The sequence below is a fragment of the Pseudopipra pipra genome, chromosome 12 (genome assembly GCF_036250125.1).
Source record: "Pseudopipra pipra isolate bDixPip1 chromosome 12, bDixPip1.hap1, whole genome shotgun sequence".
NCBI classification, from domain to species: Eukaryota; Metazoa; Chordata; class Aves; order Passeriformes; family Pipridae; genus Pseudopipra; species Pseudopipra pipra.
The window spans coordinates 6869904-6896105 of NC_087560.1; the positions used below are offsets into that span (position 1 = coordinate 6869904).

Consider the following 26202-nt stretch of genomic DNA (forward strand, 5'->3'; position numbering starts at 1 on the left):
AAAGATGTGTAACTAATTCCTGAGGTGGAATGCTCGAGGAAATTCTCGTTTGTATTTATGTAATAATTAATCAAGGAAATGTTTATATCTTTATATGCTGAAATAATATTAGGATTGAATTCTTTTAAAGAGTTAAATTAAAGGTTTAATCAACATATCAATTACCCTGTCTCCCACAGTGTTTGAATTAAAATCTGACTTTTGCACGAATATCAAAACATGAAAGGTAATAAAGAGGACTGGGGTTGAGCCACCCTCCTGTTACCACCCAGGTGCCGGCTCTGCTGTAGGTGAGTGAGCACCACTCCCTGAGCCTTTCCCTGCTGCTCTGAGTCAGTGCTGCTGCAGTAAACAGGAGTCCTCCTGGAGGCCTGGAGCTGTTGCTCTTTACTCAGCACTCTGTGAAATTAAAATAAACATAGAAAGCAATTTTTACATCAGAATCTCCCCCACTGTGGAGTTCTTCCTGACACCCCAAACGAGCTTCTCCAGCCACTGTCCCCAGTGAGAGGAGTTGGCAGCTCACGTGTGCCATGGGGATATTGGTGTGTAGGGAGCACTGCTGAGTGAACAATAAAAGCCCTTCCCTGCACATCCCACGTCCCAGTGCCACAGCTGTCCAGTGCCACAGGACTGGGGACCTGGAGCTCTCCTTGTTCAGGTGTTCCCCCCAGAGTACAGTGACCTATAGAGAAAGAGAGTCTCCAGAGCACTACATCTGATCAGACCAACAAGATTATGCAGCTCTTTAATCCAACGTGAAAGTAGATATTCTTGAAGCCATCTGATTGGGAAAATCCTATGTAAACCTAACAGTGTATCTTGGAATTCTGCAGGCAGGTCTTTGGCAAATAAGCTGTTTATCACAGACACCACCCTGGTACACAGAGCAGTGATTGTCTTGTATTGATTGCCCCACTTATCCCAGTTGAAACTATGCATACAGAAGGGCAGGACCTTTCTGTTGGGAAGATCAAAGCAAATATCTCCAAAATTGGTGACCTTTAAACCGGTGACCACTCTGGTGCCTGGGCTAAGAAATGAGCAGTTGACTGCATGTCTTACTTTTGGTATCAGAACAGTTAAATGTTATAACTCTGAGCAGTTCGTTGCACTAATAAATTTTTGTGGTGTCAGCACAAAGGTGCTTTTTGGTACATGCTGTTGAAAACCCAGTCTTGGCCACAGTTATCTGCTGTGTTGCAGCTTTTGCAGTTTCATCATGCCTGTTGCAATAAAGAGTGTTTTTCTCTAGCCTGAACTGCCACAGGCATGTGACGACATGACACTCTCCACTTAAAAAACCTGAGATTTATAGTCCCTCTGGTTTGTAAATAAGTTCAGAAAATGGCTGTCTTTATACCTAAAAGGAAAAAAAATAAAAAACAAACCAAGAAGTCACTCAGCTGTAGTTTTCCAAATTATTTTAAATTTCTATGTAATTCAGGAGGATGTGCTTATTTTAAAAATCAGTCTTTCAATTTTTGCGGAGTTGCTACATACTTTTACTCAGCTAGGTGAAGCTGTTAGCATAAAAACATCTCGTTTGATATTCTTGGTTAAAAACAGTATTAAAACAAGGTCTATAATCTGCCCAGCCTGTTGTATTCTTACAGTCCATTAGCAATTGCTGAGGGCAAAGACACTCACCAAAGTGCAGTTGTTCAGTAATTTATTGAGAAGTGTAACTAAAAATACCAGCTCTAAGTATTTTTTTTATAGTATCTTGCCGCCTATAATTAAACATTGAATTGATTATATAAACATTTGTTGTTGGGAATGAGATCTTTTCAGTCATTGGAAAGTGCTGGTGACATTAGAGATTGATTTAGATGCAGACACAGTGTATTTGCTATAGCTGATACTCTTCTGCTACAATGGAGTACTCCCTAAATGGTGTTTTAACAGGAGCTGTTTTAATCCCTGGAAATTCTACAAATTCTGTAATGATTTCTACACCTTTTAATACTTGCGAAAATGTGTTGATTTATCCTTTCATCCTAAAGCCCTTACCAATTTAAATACTAAGTAATTCAGAAATAATGCCATGCTCTTAATTTTGCATTCTGCATAGATAAAAAGAAGCAAAATCTGCAGCTAAGGATAGGGCTAAAATAATTATTTTTCTGCTCTATTTTTTGGAAACAAGTGGTGTGATGCAGGGAGGCATACATGGAGAGCCTGGGCTAACCAGCCATTAAGCTGTGTTTGCCAGCTAACTTGAGCTGCAGAATCGATGTGCCTTTAGTCTGCTGATGGGAACAGCCATCCCTGAATTGTCCTTGGAGGCTCCAAGAGTCTCAGGTGGCACAGAAAAGGCGTTTTCCAATACAACTCTGTCACAGAGTTGTCAGCCAGGTGTACTGCTGGGGACAGACTTTGGCCTTCAGCTCTCGGTTTCATGTCTGGGAATATCAGTCTGATCAGGAAACAAATATCTGCATTTTACCATGAAACAAAAGGGTCAGTAGAAGGGGGGAAAGGAACAGCTGCAGCCTTACAAAGAGGGCAGTGACTGAGCAGAAAGGAATTCACTGGGGTGATTGTGGCCTGTGAACATGGTTTGGTGCTAAAGCCCAAGGTTTCAAGAGCGGGGAGATGGGGCAGGGAAGTGAGTACTGCCATCAGCTGGAACGGGACACGGCTGGGATGGCATTTTTGTGATATGCCATTGGTTTTACTTCCTCCCAAAATTTCCGCTGGCAGCAGTGTGAGCACATACCACAGCACCAAAACACTGCCAGTGTGTGAGAGCCTGGTCCAGGCACAGAGCTTCTGAGTCACACTGCTGTCAGATTCCTCCCTCTGGAAAGCAGATGGCCAGCTCCCAGTTGACTTCAGTTTCTTATTTAGTTTCAGGATGATCAAAGAAAATTATTTCCAGTCCAATGCTGTAGGAGAGGCAGTGGCATTTTGTCTGAACTTACCAACTGAGTTTTCAAACTACGTTTTGAAAGACCATAACACTGCTACATGTATGATTGCTTAAACCCCTCTGAAACCTGTCTTTAATGGAGAAGAGTGACAGATACAAAATCTTTATTACACATTAAGGACTGCTACAGCCAAGGTGAAATTGTTTGTTGTAGTTTTTCTCTTGCGTTTCCTTAAATTGCATGGTAAGTATGTATGCATGCATACAAACTGCCTATAGAATTTACAGATCAAGAGTTGGTGTGCATGAATGCTGCTCAGTGCAAGGGTTGGAGTGGGAGGGGTGTGTGATGTGTGCACACACGTACATTGACTAAATGTCACTATTGAAAGGCCTGTCCATAATCCACCAGTCACAGGAAATCTTGCTGCTCGTGGCACAAGGAACAAGTCAAACTTAGAACAGCTCAATAATTCAAGTAAGACAGTTAATGTCTAAGAGCAAATCAACCGTATTAAGGAGTTAACAGTATTGCATTTCCTTAGGAAAATTATTTCTTGGAACATCAGGAGACAGTCACCCAAAAAGCTGTGGGGTAAGCAGATCTGAATTTACAGTTCATTAACTACTTCCTGCTGTCTGCCCACGGGCTCTGTAAGTTGTGTCAGAATCTTAGGCACGTTACCGTGATCTGCTCTTGAGCTCATTCCTGTCCTTATTTCAGTCTCTCAAGTAGTGATGCTTTTTTAAGAAGAATCATTCAAAACTTTTAGTGAAGGTTAATACTGATGCACTACATGAGCCTCACAGTCAAACACTGCAGTAACTCTTATTTTGGTAATGTTCTGGTATTTATCTTCCGAGAATGCCAATGTCATTTCTGACTCCTGAGGGTGTCCACACCCTGCACATCTCTCCCTTTCCCATAACTTGTGTTGTGTTACGAGCCTGCATTTGCTATTCAGGTGAGCAGGCTCTGGTTTCTGTCTCCTCATCCCTGCCCTGGCTGTGCTGGTGCAGGAGGTGATGGTGAGGAGCTGCCCTGGGGCCGGGCCCTGCTGGAGCGGGAGCACCTGCACTGGAGCTGGGCAGAGCAGGAGAGCTGGGATCTCCCACAGCCTGTGACCAGCTCTGGAGTCAGTTCTTCAAGTCACATGGGCTGAATCCACCCCTATATAAGAGCAAAAAGTGAGAACTGATGGCCTTTCCCTCCAGAAATCTTTTTCTCAGTATTTTATTTCCCTAGCTGTGTTTTTTGGGATGTTAACCTTCTAGTAGTTTCCATTCCTTAATGCAGTTTTGGTATTTTTAGTTCTCTGTATAAGATGTCTATCCTGCTACTAGGTGCTCAGTATTTTTGCTTTGCTGTTCCCTCAGATCTTCAAGCACTGATTTTTGCCTCCCTTAATGTTTCCCTCATGTTAAATTTAAATATATGGCCTTTTATCTTTGTCCATCTTGCTGCTTCTGCTGTCTTTCTTTAATTTCCTTTCTGAAATATGGTCACATCATTGCAGCCAATATCTCTATTTTTTCCAACATAAGATATACAAGAGCTATTTCAGAGCATTTTTGTCCACTGTGGCTCCTCTGTTTTGATTAACCCACTAGAGGACCAAAATAAGTATTTTTGCTATAGTCTCTACTGAGAACAGCAGACCCTTTCACTTTATAGAAACATGTGAAAGATTCCTCTAAGTGGATTGTAAAAGTTTGCTAATTTTGATGGATGATATCACTGCAAAAAGTTGTGGGTTTGTTTTCTTGTCAGCTGGAAAAACTGATACAATTATATATGTGTGGCACTGGTGATGGGCCTCGATTGGTAGAAGCATTGACGTCAGAAGTAAATGGTGTGCAGTATTCCAGTTTGTGACATCTTTAGTTAAGATAACGTGTGTGTCTCATTTAGTATTGTATTCATAGCACTGATGTGAGTAGATAGATTTTGTGCAATAGTACTGCCTTTGCTAAAAAGGGAAAGAAAGGGTCGTGCTTGTGATCATTTGACACTCTTACTCCCCCGTGGAGGCTGAGAATCCTTTCTGCACTGTGGTGGGAGATTGATGTTTGCTACTGAAAAAAGCCTGTCAGAGGTTCAGAGTGGCAGTTCTTCCCTTTGTGGAAATGGAGAGTGGTTATTGATGGTGTATAGGTTGTAGCCAGAGTTCTGATGGAGAAGGAACCTCGTTTCTCTTTCTCAGGGGCAGAATATACAGTCTCTTCTGATCCCTTGTTTTTAGTGCTTTATTTTTAGACGTACTATTTTTAAACAACTTGAAATACAAAAATATTTGCTTTTTTTTCCAGTTAAAAGAAAACCCCGTTGTGACACAGCACGACTCAATCTTTTTATAGCCACATCAAATACGTGTTGCTTAGGATAATGTAAAAATATAAAAACAATAATAAAGGCAAAAATGAGAAACCAGCAATTGCTACGGTAACACAAGGTAGAGGACAGCAAAAAGAAATTCTGTTAATAAATGTCTTATTAATATTTATTATTCCAAACAAAACAATTATATGCTTTAACCATATTATACTGCCAGTACCAAAAGTAGTACAGAAAGTATAGACAGTATTTAGTACATAGAATTTATTTTGCATTCCCCCTCTCGGTGTTAATGTAGCAATTGTCTTAATCTCTTAACAAGTGTGTGTTAAGGGAGATGTATGAAGTGAGAGTAGAGTCAGTTTTTTGGGTTCCTTAGAGCCTTGTTTTGATGCTGAAGATCCTGGGGATTGTTTGGATGCTGAGGTGTTGAGGGCAGTGCTGCCTGGTCTGCAGCCAGGTGGGAATGGTGTCTGTGCTCCTGGAGCACAAGGCCCCGGAACAGTAGGCTCCGGGCTCACAGGGTCGTCTTGTGACTCATAAATATTATTCTTGTCAGTGCAAAGCAGATCTGATTTTGAGCCTAAAACAGCAACCAAATGAATAACAACAGCTGACAGCAATGTGGTACACGCCTTTAATTCCAGCTTTGCCAGTCCAGCCTCCACTCCCTGGGCAACATCAGGCGCTGGGCTGGAAGCTCAGGAAGAGCCTGAGGGAGGCCTGGCAGCCAGGTTGTTCAGCACTGGTGTTTCCACTTCTGTGGCTTTTAGCAGCCTGTTGAGATGTGTTTTTGTTTTGGGGTTGGTTTTTTTTTTGTGTGTGTGTTTTTCCTAATCTGCCAAGCTCATCTTTTTCCAGCTGCTTAGGCATTGTGTTAGTGCTGACACAAAGACTTTTATTTGCTTATTTATTGTACAGTGAGATCACATCTTTCACTGAGAAAACCTGAGGGAAGCCAAGTTGGTGTTTGCTGACATCTGACCTGCACAGCTTGGCCAGGGCTGGACCCTGAGGTCTGTTTGCCCAGGTCTGGCCAAGCCCCAGGAGAGCTCTGTTTGAGTCACAAGGTCCTCTCTGGGGACATTGGCTGTGGGACATCCCTGCCAACCCTTGATCTGCTGGCTCTGAAATGCCTGCTGAGAACTGAGGAGTCCAGGAGACCTGGCCTGTCTCTGGAGGATCCCTCTGAGGAGGAGTGGAGGGAAGAGCGTGTTGTGTGATGGGCAGCAGGGGGCAATTAGCTGAGTGAATTAGTGTGAGTGCTCCCTGCAAAGCAGGTTCATGTTAAGGTGGACACCGGGTAATTGGCTTAGGTGTAAATTGTCTCCAGATCAGAGTACTGCATTTTTATCTGAATGGTAGAAAGCTCCTTTTAAAATAAAACTTAAATTCTCAAGAAATACGCAATAAAAACAAATCATTAGTGTTTGCAATGTGGACAATTGAAAAGCATGGTAGTTTTTAAGTATATATCCTTGACCTTCAGCAGATATTCAGCCTGGAGAAAGATGAAGAGTTGCTTTTACAACTGCTACAATGTGGAGTTTTTTCAGATGATTGGTGGCAGGAAGATATTATTTTTATTCCCAAACTATATAAAAACCAGTTAGTTGTTAGCTGGACATGGTTATAGTACCAGTTGGAAGTGACTGAAGTTGATAAATTCAGGTTAGACTCTATAGTCATTGCTCATGCTTGGAAGGGCAAGAACTTGCTAGTGGGTGGTGTCCTGTAGAAAGAGCTCTCCCTGTTTGGTTGCCCAGACCAAGGAGGTGATGATGGTCATTGCAGCTACTGGGGTTGGCTTCCTGGAGGAGGGAGGGTGAGAGCAAAACCTAACCATGGCTGGTTAGGCACTACTAAAGCTTGAACTAATGTCTAGATCCTAGAGAGAAGTCTGACAATAATCTGGTGATGATTTGCTGATTCTCTGCATGCTTGCATGTTAGGCCATGTTTTGAGAGTAAAAGGGTAATTCCAAACTACTGATAGAAGCTGCCATTTAGGTTGTGTTACAGTATTAATGTGAACTACTTGGTGCCACCACTTTCAGCTGTCTTCCCTACTGTTGCTTTCTTGGATATTTAGGCTACTGCCTGTTTATTAAATCTGTCTGCACTGTGTGCCATGGGCCTGTGATCCTGTAGCACTCAGATTTGATCGCTGCTGCCCATCAGAGCAGGGCAGAGCTGCTGTCAGGGGAGCTGGGCTGCCCTGGCACTGCCCCTCCTGCTTCTGTGCTGACTCACAGTGCTTTTGGGAAAGAGCCCTTTGGCCTGGTCGTGTGTGTGGATTAATCACAACAGTCTCTGAGTTGTATAAAGCTACTGTTCTGCAGACAGTGTGCACATTTTCCATATACCCCATGGCTTTGCAACCTTTGTCCTCTCCTCATTGAGCTCACTGGGTCTGATGCCACAGCTTCCAGTGGGAAGCTTGATTGTTTTTCTAGTCTCATTTCTTACACATTTTCTGTAGCTTACTCTATTATCTGGTACTAAACCACATTCTGTATAGGTTTGTGAGCTATGTAATTATCCATATTAATTTTGATACTGGACTTTTTTGTCCCTCCTGCCAGTTCCTTTTTCCAAGTGCAGTATCACAAGTAGCTGATGAGTGCACTGAAGGAAATTATGCTTCTCTGTTGGACTTCTGTTTTCACCAATAACCAGACCTTCAACTAATATTTTCAATCACATGTTTTATAACAATTTCCAAAAAACTAATTGACTCCTTCATTTTCTCAGTGCTTCCAGATCACTGCTTCCATTGTACAGGTATAAAATTGACAAAGTTTACACAAACTAAGCTAGTTTAAGATTATTATTTTATTGAAGCTCATGTAAGGTTGTGGATGTTCAAGAAAATTGCTGAGATTGTGTGTTTTCAGACATGCTTACCTTCCTTACAAACTATATTTGAAGCATTCTTTTGTTTAAAGTTTGAAGCTGTTCTTCATTGGTGTGAGCAGTGATGGAGCTGCAGCTGGAAACTTAATAGAAAACACACATAAAGCTTACAGGTTCTGTGCTATGTGCAGTATTAGAATGGGCATGGATTTAGTGCAAGTTAATTTAACTTGAGATAAAAATCTAGTTGGTCCTTGTTTTTTATGTCCTTGTTTTTCATCTCAGGTTGAGATGAAGCCAGTCGGCAGGCCTGACTTATTTAATCTGTAAAATTATGCATTCTTTTATTCTGCAAAATGCATTATAATAATTAATTGCTTGTGTTCTGGTGAATATGACTTGATCCCATATAATGTACACCAGAGCAGTGTAGCTAAATCACATTGTTAGAAATTGTGGTATTTAAGAATGAGGGGAGTTCACGGAATTGGCATTTTGTTGGCCACATCTTCCTTGACAACACACTCAGTAGCTTCTCAGTGTAAGATGTGCTAATTCCAGCATCACTAATTTCAGTATTGTGTAAACAAAAATTGAAGTAGAAAAAGGCAAGAGATCAGAACTCCATTAGCATTGTCTGCCAGGCTCCAGAAAGCAGGTTTGGGTTTGGAGAGGAGATTTACAGCTGAATTAACAGCCTTCATGTCGACTGGATTTAAATTTGTTTGTGGGTGTATCCATAGAACCAAACTACTGTTCAAATCAGCTGGAAAAAAACAGATTTTCATTTCAAGTGGTACAGCAAGAAATGTCACAAGTTTTCAGCAGCATCCTGAAATAGTAGTCCCTGTGAGTGGGGAGAGAATATCTATTTAGATGTCAGTTAAGCCTGGTGACTAACAGATCAAAAGGGGCTGGTAAGACACGCAGCCGACAGGCTGTGGTACATAATTTGCAGAACATCCCTGAACACTTAGTGCAGCAGGCTCCCAAATTCCATCTGAGTAACAGCATGTGTGCAGGTTTGACTTAAAAGACTGTAAAGGGAGAAGAATTCACTGTGGTGGTGGTGGTAATTATCCTCACTGCTAATAGTTGCACTGTAGGAGTGTAATTTTTTGCATCCTTAGCTTCAAATAACTGCATCTCAGTTGGAATAATTGTTTTTTTTTTCCACTGGATTTAAAAAAAAGTCTACCATCTGAAATGCATTCAGTGTGCAGACAGTCACAAAGCCCCATGGAATTACTCTCTAGTTTTGGAGGGCACTGCAGTTCTTTAACAGTTCAGAGGCAAGTCAGTTGACATCATTTGTGTATGCTTTTATGGATTGCCTGGATCAAGGAATAGGATTCAATGAAAGAAAAATATTTGGGAATTTGGAATTTGAATAGTGTTTTTTTCAGTTACCGAATGCTGATGAGAAATGTAGTAACCTTTGTGATGCTTGTTGTGCTTCCCTGCAGGGCAGCAAAGGACACTACAGGTACCACTGGCAGAGCCACAATGTCAAGCAGAGTGGAGTGGATGATATGGTCCTGCTTTCCAAAATCACCGAGGATTCCATAGTGGAGAACCTAAAGAAACGCTACATGGATGATTATATTTTTGTATCCTTTGTTGGTTTTGGTGGGGCCTCCTGCACTTGCTGAGCCAATGTGACACTAATGATGTGTATGCATTCTGCTTGAGCAGATTACTCAAAGATGCTGAACATTTTATGTGACAGTTCACCTGAGATAACACAAAATGTTTTGTAAACTAAGCTAATTATGACGGTTGAAAATAAGATCACAGAAGTTATTTCAGGATATTCTTTTTGATATTTGAATTTTGTTCTCGTCAACGTTGAAGATAGGCCTGTACCTTCATATATTTTTTTATAAATATATATAAAATATGTATTTATATATGCACATGACCCCTGAAGCCTACTCTAGTAATGCTACTTCTTAGAGCAAGAATTAGTAGGTTTAAGGTGTATATACATTTCTTGATATCATGTTATCTTCTAAATTCTAATGCTTTCAAAATAGCATTTCTTCTATGACATAACTGCATTTACAGCTTAATCTGGAATTGTTAATACTGTGAATCTGTGAATACTGTTAATATTGCTGATGGAAACAGGTGAACATGTCAATATCTGTAAATCTTCAGTGTTCTCACCTAATTTTTTTTTTTCTGTGATTAAGGAAAATGTGAAAAATTTAAATACCTGACCATATAACCTAACAAGGAAAACAGACTTCAGCACCCAAGGTTTGCCTTTTAAAAAAAAAATTCATATGAAACCAATTCCTTGAGATAAGAATAGTCACTGTTTCCTTTTCAGCTTTCACAGTGTAACATGAGCTGCAGTGATGAATTTGGTAAACACTAGTCAATGATTATAGACCAGAAAGTTATACTGTTACTTATCTTGCTGTAATCAGGTTTTCATACTTAGTAGTTGTATCTGGGGAATAGTTTCCTTGATGAGTTTAACATTTTTTAGCAGAAAGGGAAGGAAATGTAGCATCTTAGCATCTCCTGGCTTCTTTCATATATTCAGATGGTCAGGAGCTACCCAGCAGCACAATTTAGCAAGGACTGATAAAGGAAAATTTATGTTGCAGTTGTGTTGCCATTTCCATCCCAAACTGCAGAGGTTTCTAAAATGTGTGTGGACATGGGTTTGGGTCCTCTGGTCAATGAAGTAGCACACTATTATTAAATTTCCCTTATAGAAGCATGATGAGGTTGCACAGTGTTTGCCAAACTGTAGTACTGGGACAAGCTATAGAATTCTTCCTATTAGCAACACGGGTGCTTTTGTCCTCATGGAATGCTGCATCTTCCATGCAGTGCCTTCACAAAGGCTTCCATTCTCTGCTGAAGAAATGGGTTTGTGCTTCTTTCTTATGAAAATAGATTGACACGAAGGTGATCTTTCACCGAAGCAGGAGTAAGTATGTTTTCCAAGGGGCCTTGTGGTCACACAGAGGGATCAGAGTTGTCCCTCGTGTAGGCAGAAAGACTCCTTTTGCAGTTCTGCGAAGGCTTTTCATTCTAAACTGAAGATCATCTCTTGAATATTTCAGTTGTTTGTGTGTTTGCCATGAATGAACATTTCTCAGTGCTACATTGCACAGAGATGACCGAATCACCCCAGAAAATGCTGGCATTGTTTACCAACAGAAAACTGTCACTTTGGGTGTTTATACTGACACAATGAGGGATTGATTATATTCGAGGCCCAGATGTTGTCACTCCTTTTGAATGCATGAAGAAAGCATTTCAATTTAGTATTACAGAAATGGTGTTCATTGAGTTATGCTTCTTCTCTAGCACATCACCTTTTGTGCTGTGGCACCACAATAATAGATTCTTAGACAGGACAATTCAGCAGGATAAATGTGTTAATTTTCTTACTTTTGTAAAGCTTAGATAGCAAGTTTGCCTATGAACAATTCCAGATTGTGAAATGAAACCTGCACCTACAACATTTTGGGCTCACTGGTGTGGGTACACTGCTAACTCCCAACTCAGTGAAAATGATCCTGACACTACTTTATGTGCCTGGGAAGTACCATCAGTTGCCTCCTATGTGTGCACTACAACTGCAGAGGTTGCAGAGGTTTCTAAAGTATCTAAAGTTTCTAAAGTTCCAGAGGTTTCTAAAGCATTTTGTAAATGTGGAGACCTGTAACTGAATGCAGAATAGTGAAATACTATATTGAAAATGTTGCCAAAAGGCTAATAATGGTTTGAAACTTAAGTGTCTGTGAATGGGGCAGCCTGCAGGAGAGAACTGCTGAGGACTTGTCATAGTTACCCTCATAAAATAACACCACACACTGAATTACCTCATTCCCTGAGCTCCCCCACAGCACAGGCAGCTGAGTAATTGTCTGATTTAGCTCAGCAGTGGCCGTTTCCCCCCGACTGTGCTTGCTCAGCACTGTGTCTGTGAGATCACACTGTGTCACTGCACTAAATTCTGCAAAGGTCAAACTAATATTTTCTACTACTTACAATGCAACCTTCTCAGTTACAAAGTTTTAGTTACTCAGTTTAAATATGCCATTTCCTTTCTGTATTTTTATTCAAGTCCTGTTTGGGTCTTCAATACATGTTTCTGTGCTTAGCTTGTCCTAAAATAAATATTTTGATGATATAAAAATATGCCATTGAATTATATGTTTTTGTTCTTGTAAGCCTGCTAATTTGGTTTTTATTAACAATTGTTGTAAGGTGTGGAGTTTTTTACTATTATTTGAAGCTGTGCTGTATTATTTAATAGGTGGTAAAGTTATTTTGTCACTACTAGTAAGATAATACTTTATGAAACCAGTTAACCTTAACTTCTTCTGAATGCAGACATATATTGGCTCTGTTTTAATCTCCGTGAATCCTTTCAAGCAAATGCCATACTTTGGGGAAAAGGAAATTGAAATGTACCAAGGAGCAGTAAGTAAAGCAGTATAAAATGTAGTGCAATATTCAGGGGCTTGGAAATGCTATTCTACACAGTTTAACACTTGGAAGCATTTGTTTCTGGGGTTTGGTAGCATTGTACTGGCCTGGGAGAACTTGGCAGATATCCATTACCATATCCTGGGTCTTCAAAGTGAGCTCCCTGGCACATAAGATTAGTATTTCAAGAAAATCCTTTATTGATCAGCTCTAATCCATATCAGGTATCTCTCCTTGACATGTCCCTGCTCTTGGAAAGGCAGTTTTTAAACCCTCATAAGCCTAAAGTGTGGTGCAGGATGCAAAATGGCCATTAGTGGATTTGGAGACCATGGCTTGACAACTCTCAGGAACAACAAAAAGCTTGAGATGCTAAAATTAGATGCCACTTTTGAAAATACAGTTTGAAAAGCCAGTCAGCACAAGAACATCAGGGAACTTAAAATTGAGTTGCCTGCCCTGCTAGAGTTGGGCATGTCCATAGATGGGGGAAACTGGTTTGAATGGGCTGAAAATGGGACACCCAGCACCAGGCTCTGGGTTCTGGTCTAGGCAGAATATTGTCAGCACGTGACCACTGGTGGAATAGGCTTAAATTATGGGAGTTTCTCTTGGACAAGTAATATATTTCCAGCACAGGCCATTTTTAGAACAGGATGTTTACAATAGTTTAGGAGAAAATTATGGATGAGAGAAAGATCACTAACAAAGCCCAGAGACTTTGGTTTGTTTTTATTAAATGTACAAAAAATTCCTGGAGAAAATTCAGTACAAAGTGGGATTCAGAATTGTTTTTCCAGGAAAATAATTCTTCCAATTTAAATAGAAATTTGTTTTGTCTTTTCTGCATTGTTTAATGCTGTGTTGAAAAATTATTCCCTATTTTCCCTCCTAGGCACAGTATGAAAACCCACCACATATTTATGCTCTTGCAGACAGCATGTACAGAAACATGATTATTGACAGAGAAAATCAGTGTGTCATTATTAGGTAAGAAAAAGATCTGTAAAAAACATTTTATCGTTTTCTTTTGGTGTTTTGATGTCAAGAAGCAGAAAAGTTTTATTATATCATTAAAAATCTTCTGTGTCCATGTTCATATTTTGGGATTTTCTAGGGTAGCCAAGTACTTTCTGACTCTCCTTTTTGTTTTCCAGTAAAATCCTCATGATAGTTTAACCACAAGAAATCTCTTACTCACATAGTCCAATGCCAAAACTGCAATAGCTTGAATGACTGCATGAGAGAGATGGATTAACAACTGCAGCAGCCACAGATACTGTTAAATCCAGCAATCCCACATGGACTGCATTTACCGTGGTCTTTTGTTCCTTTTGGAATTTTGCTTGTGTTCAGTCAGAGACAAAAGGAGGAGAGAGATACTGGAAAATTAATTTTGTCTTCACTGTTAATCTATTTTAATTATTAGGCTGAGGGAATTCACTGCAGAATTATTACTCAACTTTTGTTAATGACAGGCATTATTTAAGTGACAGTCAAAGTGAATTTTTGGGACCAGAGTTACACTTTGTTCTCATCTGTGGGTTTTATGGATGGATAAAAGAAAATGTGTGGAGAGCAAGAACTGCAGGGTGCTGGAGCTGGTACAGTGTGCCTCTCCTGACTTCCCTTCCTGCACAGGGGGTTCTGAGGTTCCCTGTGGAACCCCTGGGGATGCTCTTCACCTGCAGCTTTCCTCCCAAGGCAGGTGATGTGTGCCAGGGGCTGTGCAGTGATTTTACACGTGGTGTACAGTGGCTGTGAACCGTTTGCAGCACTGAGCTCTGTTCCTCTGAGGGCCCCTCTGGGCCCCTGCCTGCAGCACCGTGCCCTGGGAAACAAAAAACCCAGAGCTCTCATTCCTGTCACTGAATTGTTCCCTGAGCTAAGTCCTTGTCTTTGGAAAACTGTTCCTGTGCTGAAGTTTGCTGGTCACATGTAGTCAAATTGAGACCTGTTAGGAATGGGTAAAATTGGAATTTACTTTGCCTTTTGTACAAAGCAACAAACCCAGGGACTGAGATGTTTCACGAGAAGATAAATTTTTAGAGAAAACCTTTGAACTGTAGTAAATTGTGATTAAAACCCTATTTTTTGATCCTATGCTATTAGCAGCCCAAAGTACCATGAATGCAGTCACATTTTCAGAGAGATGAGATGCAACTCTGAGATACAGACTCACAGTTTTAATTTCACGTGAGAATTCTTGTGCTTGAATGATGGGTGATGTGCTCTTTGGAATGTGCATTTTGTATGTGCTGAGTGAAATCTCTCTCAGTGTGTGCACAGCCTATTCAAAATCTGCAGGAGTTAATTGAAACCTACTGGGAAACTGAACCAAGAAAAATCACGTTGGCCAGGGACATTTGTTGGCCAGTTTGTTGAAGTTTGGGATTTGTTTACTACGTTGTTTTATTGTGTAGATCAGAAGGCACTGAAATTGCTGGCAGAGCAGGAGCTCCCACGTTGCTGCAGCTCTTGAGTGAAATGGATGCTCTAGTTGACTTTTTGTCTATTGTCCATTGATTTCACTTAATAGCTGCCAGGGACTTTGCTGCTTCTTCCCCTACACTGATGAGTCTCCAAAAATTGAGATTCAGTTCTGTCTGTCGTCCGTTCCACAGCAGCCTGCTGAGCCTGAGCAGTTCCAAATGAGCCCTGGCACTTCACTGAAATGTCGTTTTTGCTGTAAAAATTGATGATGAGTGATGATAACAATATGGTTATTAGGAGGTGCTGTTTGCTTCTCTACTTTATAACTAGACTGAATTTTGGAGTGACTTCACTGAAAGTCCCTGGTGGAACAGGAGGAACAGAGCAATCTAGCACCCAGGTTTTTTCCTTGTTTTCCCCTCTCAAGATGGCAGATTTCCCCCCTAAAGAAAGGTTTGCAAAGAGAGAAGGTAAGAAGTAAGGCATAGACTGGACCTATTCACAGGCAGATCAAAAAGACTCCACCTGGCTTATGGTGCACATGGAGCCTCAGGAATGGAGACACCAGGATGGTGGGGAAGGGGTTGGGACACTCCTGTGTCTCCCTGCACTGTGGTTTGGGGCACCTGTGGCATCAACCTCCACACCTGGGAGGGGACATGCATTCCTACACACCAGACATGTATTTCTGGGCAGGTGAAGGAAGGTCCCTGCTGTAGTCAGGAATTTTGCCAGGACATTAATTCCAAATAATGCATTTAGACACTGATAGAAAAAAACTCATCCTCTTCAAAAATTCAGTGAATGAACTGGGAAGGCATCTCCAAAAGGAAATCTGGTTCTCTGGAAGGCTGAATTGGTAGCAACCAAAAATAATCTCTGTTCATATGACAATGCTAAGTCAAAAAGAAAACCTGTTACCAAACAACCTTTCTAGGGCCAGGGAAGCCTTTTTCATTAGCTGGGTAATTTCAGCATATATGCATATGTGTTAAGGTAATTCCATGTGCACATGTGTAATTAGAGCTGAGGAGCTGGGACCTGTTTTGCATGGCTGTTCAGAGTAAACAGTGAGGTTATTATGGGCTGGGTCCTGGCTCACTGCAGGTGCAGGGTGTGCTCAGGTGGGAGGAGGGAGCAGTGCCCATAACTCTTCCCTAGTTTTGTTTGCACTGGGCAGAATTACAGAGAAGTTCACTCATAGCAGTTACACTGGACTTTGATTTCTCCTTGAGTTTATGTTTTATTGAGACACAATATTTAATTTAAGCCTTTCTTGAACTGAACTCATAGGTGTCTTTTACAACAGACTGTTGGCATTTCTTCCCCATGTGACAGGGCAGCCCTTCCAGACTATCCACAGGGAGTTGTCCAGTCAAAATTTTAATTATGAAGGGTTGTCTCTTGTGGCTTTTAATTCCTTCTGGACTATCACTGTCCTTTAATTAAGAGAGTGGAGGTTATGATTAGTATTTTTCTATTATATAGCAAAAAATGTGTTTCTTCAGAATGTTCTTAAGGTTTTACCTTTCTATAAAGCTGAGGACTTTATTTGCACTTTGACTCTCTGACCTCTGCCAGGAGATGTTGCCATTGCTTTAAAGCAGTTTTTCTTGTTTGTAATTTTAGTTTACATTTTACATTTGTGTGGCAACCTTTGAGTACAGGAAAACAATGTATGATGACTGCACACCTGAAAGGACAATACATCTTAATTAATACAAATATACATTAATAAAAAGATCATTTACCACCCTGGCTGTTTTTAGTGAGCAGCTCATGTCTAGCTTCAGTCTATGAAGTTCAAAATTTCATATGAGATTTCTAGTCAACTTCTGTATCTGAGGTTTCCAGAAGACTCAAATGACTGATTGTTCTAAAACAAATGTAGAGAATCTATGGTTCAATTTTAATGAGGAAGTGATAGAAAGAGAAGCCTAACCCAATAAGAAAAGTGAGGTAAAAGCTCTGATTCAGAAGGGAAAAATGTTTCACTGTAATTATGCTGCTGTAGTTTCTCTGAACATAAAGAAAGTAAATTTTCTATGTAAACAAACTAAAAAGCTTATCCAAACACATCAGAGTATTTTACATATACAGTGTTCTTTACTTGCAGATCCAGGAGGTCTTTATAAATATTTATTCTTAAAATTTCTGCATTGTCCTGGCAGTGTAGATAAGCATCACTTGTATTGTTCTGCAGCCAGGGATACTGTATTAAATATCACTCAGAAAATTAATTTTAGAGAGAAGAATGATGCTACATATCAGATCTTGCTTCTCTAATCACTAATTGTATTTCCTCTGGGAAGGAAGCAAGGAGCAACAAATTTTCCCTCTGCATTTGTAGCCTTACTCTGATTTCAGCTAAGCATTAATTGACTTTGGGGAACAAATTGTCATTTTTCTGAAGTGGCAAATAATGCTAGAAGAAACATTGTGTCTTTCAAAACATTATGGGTTTTGTTAGTGATTGAGACTAGGTGATGTTTTTACTTTTAGCAAGAAAAGTCTCTGAGAAAATTGTCAATATCACAATCCACTTTAAGCCATTATAAGAATTTTTTCAACCTTTAAAAACCTCTGTACTTCAACACACTTAAAATAGTGTTAATAGCAGCAGAGCAGTAAGATATATACAAAAAATTAATAACTGAGCTTTACTAGGGGCAGGATACCATCCCATCAGATAAAGCTACTTTGGTTCATAAATAATGCATCATCTTGTTTTATTCTACTTTAATTGGAGCAATTTGCTGATCTTTGATCAATAAAGACATAAAACTGAAAAATAGTGCATAAATCTAAATGCATAAATCTGGAAGGCAATCTTTTCAGCCAAGTTAATTTAATACAAGGGCCCACTTACCTCGAAGCAGAGACAATGAAATGGAGTTATATTCCTGCAGGTCAGTTCTGTGGCAAATGCTGTGGAGTGAGAAATACAAGCCACACTTAATTTGAACAGGGAGGAGAAGGATAATTGATGCATCAAAGAACATCTTACAGAAAAGTGTAATGTTTTTAAGTGTGTGCTAAATAACACCTGATCAAATTCATTCAGTGTTTGGCCTCAGATCTCCCTCTGTATTCATTTGGAAACTGCACATGTAAGCTCAGTCTTATATGGTTTGTTTGGTTTTACAACAGGATGAGCAAATTTACTATGAGCAAATTTTCAAGAAATGTAGTTTTAATTGTTGAAGTATTTCTGTTTTGAACTTCTAAAACCAGTTTGCCATTCAGCCGACTCTACCCTTGTGAATGTAGTAGATACAGACTTTCTTCTTTGTGTCTGGGAAATGGTGACTTGGAAGAATAACAATATTCGTGGTCTGCACTTCACAGATGGATGATGAAGAAGTACTTTTTCACCTTTTCAAGTTTTCTATTTGCTCTGTAAAACTGCCATCGGGAGAAGACAAAAGCAGGAAAACATTTCTGGGAAAATAATTTTAAAAAGCCTTTCAGTATTTCTGTACCGTTTGGAAGCTTTAAAGATGTGAAATGATATTTGCAGCTTGGCAGTTTGGGGAGTTTTTCCAGAATTAAACCTTTGGAAATGTCTCTATTACTCATGTTGATAAGGAGCTCTGAGTTGTTCGCTCTCGGCGAGTCCTTTTCCTGGGCAGGACACGCTGATGTTTCTCTGGCAGACGCAGCTAAAATTTGTGCGGGAAAAGATGTGCATTTGATCCACATCCAGGAACAAGTAGGCACAGGATGGAAGAGTCAACAACTTCCACTGAAATTATTCAGGGACTTAAAGACAGCACAGATTTTCACACAAGTAAAAACTCTTTCAGCTGTCTTTGAAACAGCATTGAAGCTGACACTGAAACAACACCCGTGCACTGGGGTGGTTTTGTTGGTATAGTTATCCAGGTCGTGGTAAATTCATTAAGGTCAAAGCTGACTTGCACCAAGATTTATATAAGTCTGGAGGAATTTTGTTGAAATGAACCTCTAAGGGATGAAGTAAAGTGTGAGGTTGGATTGTCTGCCATGCCAGTCTTCTTTCCCTTTTGAGGAGCTTACTGATTGCAAGAAGGCAAAGCTACTCATGTTGTAAACATTATTCACCATCGAAGTGAAATATTATAAAGGAAGGAAGGAATTGTGAAACCTAGTATGGACTATTAAGACTTCTTGTACCCTGTGTCAAGAGGCATAGGAACAGGAAGGCAGTTCTTCCGTCATTCAGGATGTGATTAATAATGCCTCATTATTTCATTCAGGAACACCTAAAACAAAAGACCCCTAAAATGAAGTAGGTGTCTGGCATGGCATTCACAGCTTGGATTTTCAAGTTAGTTTTTGTGTTAAGATCTGAAATCCCACTAAATTTAGATGGGAATTGAGTTCTTAGCACACACGTTCTCTTTCGAGCATCTTGGTTTAAGTAGATGTTTCTCAATTTACAGTTTTCTGACTCTGGAGTCCCCCAGAGATTCTGATGTGCAAGATGATGTCTTCAGAATTTTGTATTCACAAACATATCCAAGTACCCTTCTACAACACTGTATCACAGTCTATATATTACCAGTTTACCCAGTGTAAATACAGTTTCTGTTGTTAAGGTACCTGGCCTTGACTGGACAAGCTGAACCTCAAATTACTCCATTCAAGAGTTACTTAAAAGCTAATGTATATTTTTGTGTTTCTTTTTCTGTAGTGGGGAAAGTGGTGCTGGAAAGACTGTAGCTGCTAAATATATCATGAGTTACATCTCCAAAATTTCAGGAGGTGGCCCTAAAGTACAGGTGAGTTGAGACAGTAATACTGAAGCATAAGCACAGTCTAAAAATTGACCTCAGAGGGGAAATGACAAAGGATGTCTTGGCAGACTCTGGCAGATAAGGGGCACATGACCCTGGAAAATTGTGGGTGAGCGGCTGGAAATACATCCCAGCACCCAAAGCAGAGACCCCTGAAGTGACCAGTGCTGCTCCCTTGGATGCCTGGAATGGGAGCCCTGGGAGTGAGAACCCCAGAGCCAGCTCTGCTAGAAGTGGTGTAGCTCTCATGCTGAATTACACCTACAGGCTTTATTTTTTTTTTCAGTTAAGTGGTAAAAGGTAATTTAATTATTGTTCTTAACCAGATTAAGAATAACAACCTGTCTTCTTTTATAAATGTGTGGATTTTTTCCTCCTGTGTTGGCATTGTATTGAAAATTGAACTGGCTTTTTGGGTTTTTATTACTTCCTTTGCATCTCTCATTGGTGTGTGCACATCAAAGAGCCACAGCAAGAACATCATCTTTTTTTATGAGGTTGTCTAGGCAAACTTGGAGTGTCTGAAAGCTATCTGAAACAAAAAATAGTGCTTTTATTAATAACTATGCTACTTATGTCTGCTCTACCTATCAAAACCCATGAGCTAAAGCTAATTGAGTGAATGAGCCATAAAAATTCCCTTAATGACATTATGATGTCACTCCTGGACTGGCAGGCAGTGGTGGGTAGGTAGTGGCTGCTTTTACCAGTCCACTGTTCTTGAGTGCTTACTGTGACTTTTGCTTTATTTGCAGTCTCTGATGTTGAGTGTGTTCTTTCTGCTTAGTTTTGTGCAGCAGTGATGCTGGGAACATTGCAGAGAGAAATTCAGTAACCAAGAGAATGATCCAGAGAAAGTATGCACTGTGTTATTTTTGGAATAAATATAATCATAGTTTAGAAGTAAATATTTTGTTTTATTTAAAAGATTCCAGCTTTTCGTACAAAATTAAAAAATACTCTTAGTTATGACAGAGTAAGAGTTGATGAAGTTGGTAAGTTACCTTGAACATTTATTTTGAAATAAAATTCCATCTTCTTTTCACAACCCAGCATGCATTGGGGTTTTTTCCAAAGCCGATGTTTTCTCCATATTTCCAGCTCCTAGGATCAGATACAGAGACAATAGTAACACATTATATTGCTTTCTAGGGTAGCTAGATAGCAGCATCATTGATCCTAAAACAGATTGCTGAAGCACTTGCAGATTCCTAAATGTCATTCTGTTGTGACTTCTTTGGTTGTGGATCCAGACCCTCAAAAAGATTTAAAATCTCCTGTGTAAGAAGGAAATGGTTTAAAATGAAGAAGATGGAAAAAACAGATCAGTTTATTGGCTGTGTTGCTTGGCAGAACAATGAACAGAAGAACCAGGTTTTAGCCTCAAGCATTTTGTTCAGTTTTGTAGGATTTTCCTCAAAAAGTAGAAACTAGAAGCTCTGAAAAAAAATGGTCAGATTCTACTCCTTATCTGATCAAGAGGATTTTTACAAAGGGAGGATTTCTTGCCTTTTTAAATATATAATTTAGATGCCGTGGGGTTTGTTTTAGAAAATCTGTAAGAACTTTAAAAATGTCTATTTCTGAATTTGTATTTCTCTTGTTTCCTAAAATTTTAGCATGTTAAAGATATTATTCTACAGTCCAACCCTTTACTGGAGGCTTTTGGGAATGCCAAAACTGTACGGAACAACAACTCCAGCAGATTTGTAAGTCACTCACCCCTAGAGGTTACTTTATTCTTCCAGCCTCTGTGCTGTTACAGAGACAGTGTTCAGGAGCATAATGTAAATTGACTACAAGTGAGGTAAATCTAAGTCAAATATAAAGCAAAGTAGATGTCAAGAGGCTTCTGTTTCATTCTGTATAGGTTGCATACTTTTTTCTCTTACAGTCTGTACTGGTCACAGTTTATAAAATACCAAGTTTTCAGCCTTTACTAATACATGGGGGCTGTATGTAGGAATTGCCTTCAGTCTGTCATTGTAAAACAGTCAAGATAATATTGTGCAGTGACTGTTCACAAGATGACACACTGTGGGTTCTGTTTGAGAAAGTTACACAGAGGCTTTAAAAATCTGAGATGTGTTCCTCTGTTCAGGTGAGTGTTAATGCATTTAATGTCTCCCTGAAAGCAGGAGATCGTGGCTTCACCTTGCTGCCAAGCAGAGCACAGTTTGCTGTTGGTTGTAAATCTGTTAAATTGACTTGCTGTATAGATGAGCCTTATGGTTTCCTTTATACTAAGCAAGATTCTCAGCAGTGAAAAGAAACCACTGACCTCCTCTCTACATTTGCATTAACACATGATGAATTGTCCCCAGTCTGGAACTGTGTAAATGCAGAATGAAAGATATATGATGGTTCATGAATCTAAACTTGGCTTGTACCTTGAGGCAGCTGTGCCACTGCATCCATAAAAGAGAAATATCCCAGTTACCTTGCTTGGGATACAGTAGAAATGCAGGATTTCAAATTTGCTTTTACTAATCCTTTAACAGCTTTAATTATTTATTGCAGGGGAAATACTTTGAAATACAGTTTAGCCCAGGTGGAGAACCAGACGGAGGGAAAATCTCCAACTTCCTACTGGAAAAATCTCGAGTTGTAATGAGGAATCCTGGAGAGAGGAGTTTTCACATTTTTTACCAGGTCAGAAGGGTATAGATCCTTTTTGAGTTATTTAAAGTATCCAGAACCCGTTTTTCCTTGTGATTGAAAAGTCATTCTCAGAGCAGTGATATTACTGAGTACACACTCCCAGAGGGAGCCTGGCACTGCTGGGAAGCTCCATGGCCTATTAGGACACCACTTGACACAGACCTTCCTGACTGCCTTTCAGCTCCAGAACAAAAGTACTTCATCATTTCAAAGGCCTTGCTTGGAAATTCGTTGTGAGCTCCCATATGGAGAAGTCTAGCAGAATATAATAGAAAATGGGAACTTTTCAGCAGATTTCTTTTTAAGCTGGCCTATATGTATATATAGAGAGGCTAGTTTATATATATATATATATGTATAGACAGAGAGATATTTGATTCTCAGTTAAGATTTCTGGGACATTTGGGGCAATACTATTTGTTGATCCCACCAAGTATCCCTATTTTTTGTGTTTCAAAAGGCTTTGCTGGCCTTCACTGGTGCTGGACGTACACAGTCCTTACCTGCTCAAGTGCTGTTGATCAGGCTCTACAGATCTGAGGGCAAATTCAGTGCATTGGAAGGGTCTGGGAGCAGCTTCACAGAAAGCTGAAGTGCCATTGCCAGGGTGGAAGGCTGAGTTGGAACTGGAATTGCTCCAGGAGTTGTGTTCTCCTCTTCCGAGGATGAACAATTTGCTCTGTCCTGCTGATTTTCCTGTGGCTTGGAGAGGCTTTTTGATACAGGAATTTAAAAGACCATGGGGTTTTGACAGTTCTATTTTGAGGTTAGGTCACTCCTTCCTGTTGCAGTGCAACACTTCCAGTGCACAACTGGGTGGACTTTACAAAGTTCTGAGGAGCACAAAGGTTGCTTGTCCTCACAGTGGGAGTCACAGATAGTGCTTCCTTAGGATGCTTTCAACTCTACCTGCCTTGCAGTTGGCCTGGAAAACTCATTGCTCCCAAGGATTTAGGTAATACATTGTAGATTGGAAAACCCACTTTGCCTGTTCTTTTTGAGGTAGAGGTAATGGAAGGCATTCAAGTCAGTCATATTTTGCTTTTTATTAGATGTGGAAGTTAGAATTAAACCATTCCTGGGAATAGGATTGAAAATCTGATCTTTTGGATTAAACAATTACCAAAACACAGGAAGGATACATACCTGGCACAGCACTAGCCATACCTCTCCCAGTAATTTCAGGCTCAGTCACCTGTTTCTGCCTGCCTCAGCTCTGCTGAAGATCATTGTATGATACCTAATTTGGAGATTTTTTATTCTGCAGCTGATTGAAGGGGCCTCCTCAGAACAAAAAAGCGTTCTTGGCATCACCAGCATGGACTACTATTACTATCTGAATCTCTCTGGGTCCTACAAAGTCGATGACATCAATGACAAATCAGACTTCCAAGAAACACTGGTGAGTTCTTTATTGTATGATTTGCATAGTGATGGATGTATGTTCATTTCTCTGCCCATCTGTAGCAAAGACATTGATGTATTAATGTGGGAATGAGAAATTAATGTAGGTACAACTCATCCTAATTGTATTTTGCCCTGAGGGAGAGGTGTGTTACCCTGAAGACAGACAGCTTCTATAGAAAGGCGTTTTGTGTTTCAGTTTGTTCTATTTCAGAAGGGTGCAAAGCTAACGAAATTTAATTTGGTGCAGATAATCTGCAGTATGAAAAATGTAGGAATGCAAACACAGTGAGGGACTTCCATTAGAAGAAAATACAAAAGCGTGCCCTGTTTTACCTGAATTCTTAGTACTGACTGACCTTCCATGTTTATTTACAACAGTGTGGCTGAAAGGCTGAAGACAGGGACTGTGAAAGCACAGATCAGAGATCTTTGTCCAGTGCTGTTGCCAGTTCATCGTGTGACCCTTAAACTTGTTGATCTCCTGTTATTAGTAATTTACTTTTTAAAATAAGGGTGGTAACACATTTATACATGTGTTATATATGTAATTTAAAGGCCTGAAAAAATAATTGTTATTGTATTCTAGCTCATCTGGTATTTTAGAAAAACAGTCAGTTGAGAAGACATCCTCTACCTTATACTCTGAACTCCAAACCCCAGTGTTGTTGTGGATTATTTTCTACTAAGTGGCTGAAATTCACAGCCCAAGACAGACACTGTGCTGCTTTTTAGAGTCATTCAGCACAGCTTAACAGTTCTTAGTGTCTCAGAGGATAAACTGTCTGTGTAGAAGGAATAATATCATTATCTTTTAGGTTCATTGTTTCCATTTTGCAGTGAAGCTGTTTTTAGTGTGACACTTAAGAGCAGGTGTTTGTTTTTTAATAATTTTATTTTTTCCAGAATTTATTTTGTTAATACGTCTTCTAAGCAGTGTAGATGCTTCTGTATTTAATTAAAAAAAAATACAAAAATGCTGAAGTAGGACATCTGGTATCTTCTGGAATTTCAGAGCAGGCTGCAATGAAATTTGGTTGCCTTAGGAATTTGGACTGCTTTGAAAAGCTCTAGTTTTTATCATCAAAATTTTAAAAAAATTTCTAAGACAGGAGTATTTGATTCCATTTTTTTGTTTGTTTGTTTTTCTTCCCAGCATGCAATGAGTGTGATTGGGATCTTTGGAGAGGAACAGAATTTGGTACTGCAGATAGTGGCAGGAATTCTGCATTTGGGAAACATCAGCTTCAAAGAAGTTGGCAATTATGCAGCAGTGGAGAGCGAGGAGTGTAAGTACCTCTGGAAACTCTTACAGGAGCAGCAATGGGCTGCAGCCCAGATGGCACAACTGCAATTCAGAGCTGCTTATCCAAACACAGTGGGTCGTTTCTTAGAGTAAAGGCTGCCAGTTTAGGGTCTCTTCCAAAACCAATGGTGCTGAGGCCCCTCTTTTGTCTTGTAAAGTGCCACTGACTTAGGGGGAGTAAGATTTTGCATTTTGAATATAAGAAATCCTGTTCCAACCTTAGAGCATGAAATAACAGACATTACAAGAAATGCTTTCAATCAGTCTTGAACTCTGCTCCTTTCAGAGCATCAGCACACATTCATAAAACACTGGTTCCTTCTGGGGTTTGTGTGACCTCAGTGTCCTGTGAAGGCAGGTACCAGGCTGTTCCAGGGTATCCCTGCTCTCAGGAGGTAGTTGGTGCCCAGGCATACAAACATATGTGTATGTGTGCCTTGAAAACAGAAATCCAGAACTGAACTGATGCAGAATTTGCATACTGCAGTTTCCATGCATACACATGTTTCCTGTCTCAGAATTCTCAACCAATACCTCACTATTAGACACTATTTCTTTACAGTTTCATTTTCCACAGTGCCCTGTCCTTGCATCCCTCCCCCCATGATGCTGTTCTATATCAGCACAGCCCACAGGACCAAGATGTTGGAAGATTAATGGTTTTAAACATTTTAAACATTTTTATCATGATTTATACCTTGCATCTAATGTTGATTTATGCTACCTTGATAGTTTTAGGACAGAATGGATAAGCACAACATATACAGAACCCAATACATACCTGTCTGTTCTCTTAACTCTTAGTTCAGAATGGGCTTGTGTTTAGGAAAATTGCATTTGTTTAGTTTTTGGTAGGTTAGTTATGAATGAAGTATCTTGTGCAGTCAACTTCACACCCAACTAACTGTATTAGTACTCTCCTGCTATTTGTTTTAAGAAATTGGGAAATAAAAATTATTAATTTTTAACCTTACTATCCTCTCAAATTAAGAAATTAAGTGAACCCAAAGAAAAATGTTCTGTGGCATTGTATACATCCAGAGAAAAGTATAGGATTTTTTTACATGCTTTATGATTCCAAATGAGCTACTGTGCTT

General features: G+C 39.8%; 1 protein-coding gene across 3 annotated transcripts in view; it reads left to right on the plus strand.

Annotated features, from left to right (window-relative positions):
* MYO1E (myosin IE) overlaps window positions 1–26202 on the plus strand; it is a 124442-nt gene that overhangs the window by 67002 nt on the left and 31238 nt on the right. For all 3 annotated transcript variants that reach the window (XR_010433605.1, XM_064668196.1, XM_064668197.1), the window contains 8 exons: window positions 9532–9675; window positions 12428–12517; window positions 13419–13513; window positions 19632–19719; window positions 21354–21443; window positions 22255–22386; window positions 23663–23797; window positions 24956–25088. Coding sequence is in view for 2 of the 3 variants with exons in the window: in XM_064668197.1 (XP_064524267.1) it covers window positions 9532–9675; window positions 12428–12517; window positions 13419–13513; window positions 19632–19719; window positions 21354–21443; window positions 22255–22386; window positions 23663–23797; window positions 24956–25088 (907 nt within the window). In the remaining variant the exon portion in view is untranslated. The remainder of the gene's footprint in view (window positions 1–9531; window positions 9676–12427; window positions 12518–13418; window positions 13514–19631; window positions 19720–21353; window positions 21444–22254; window positions 22387–23662; window positions 23798–24955; window positions 25089–26202) is intronic.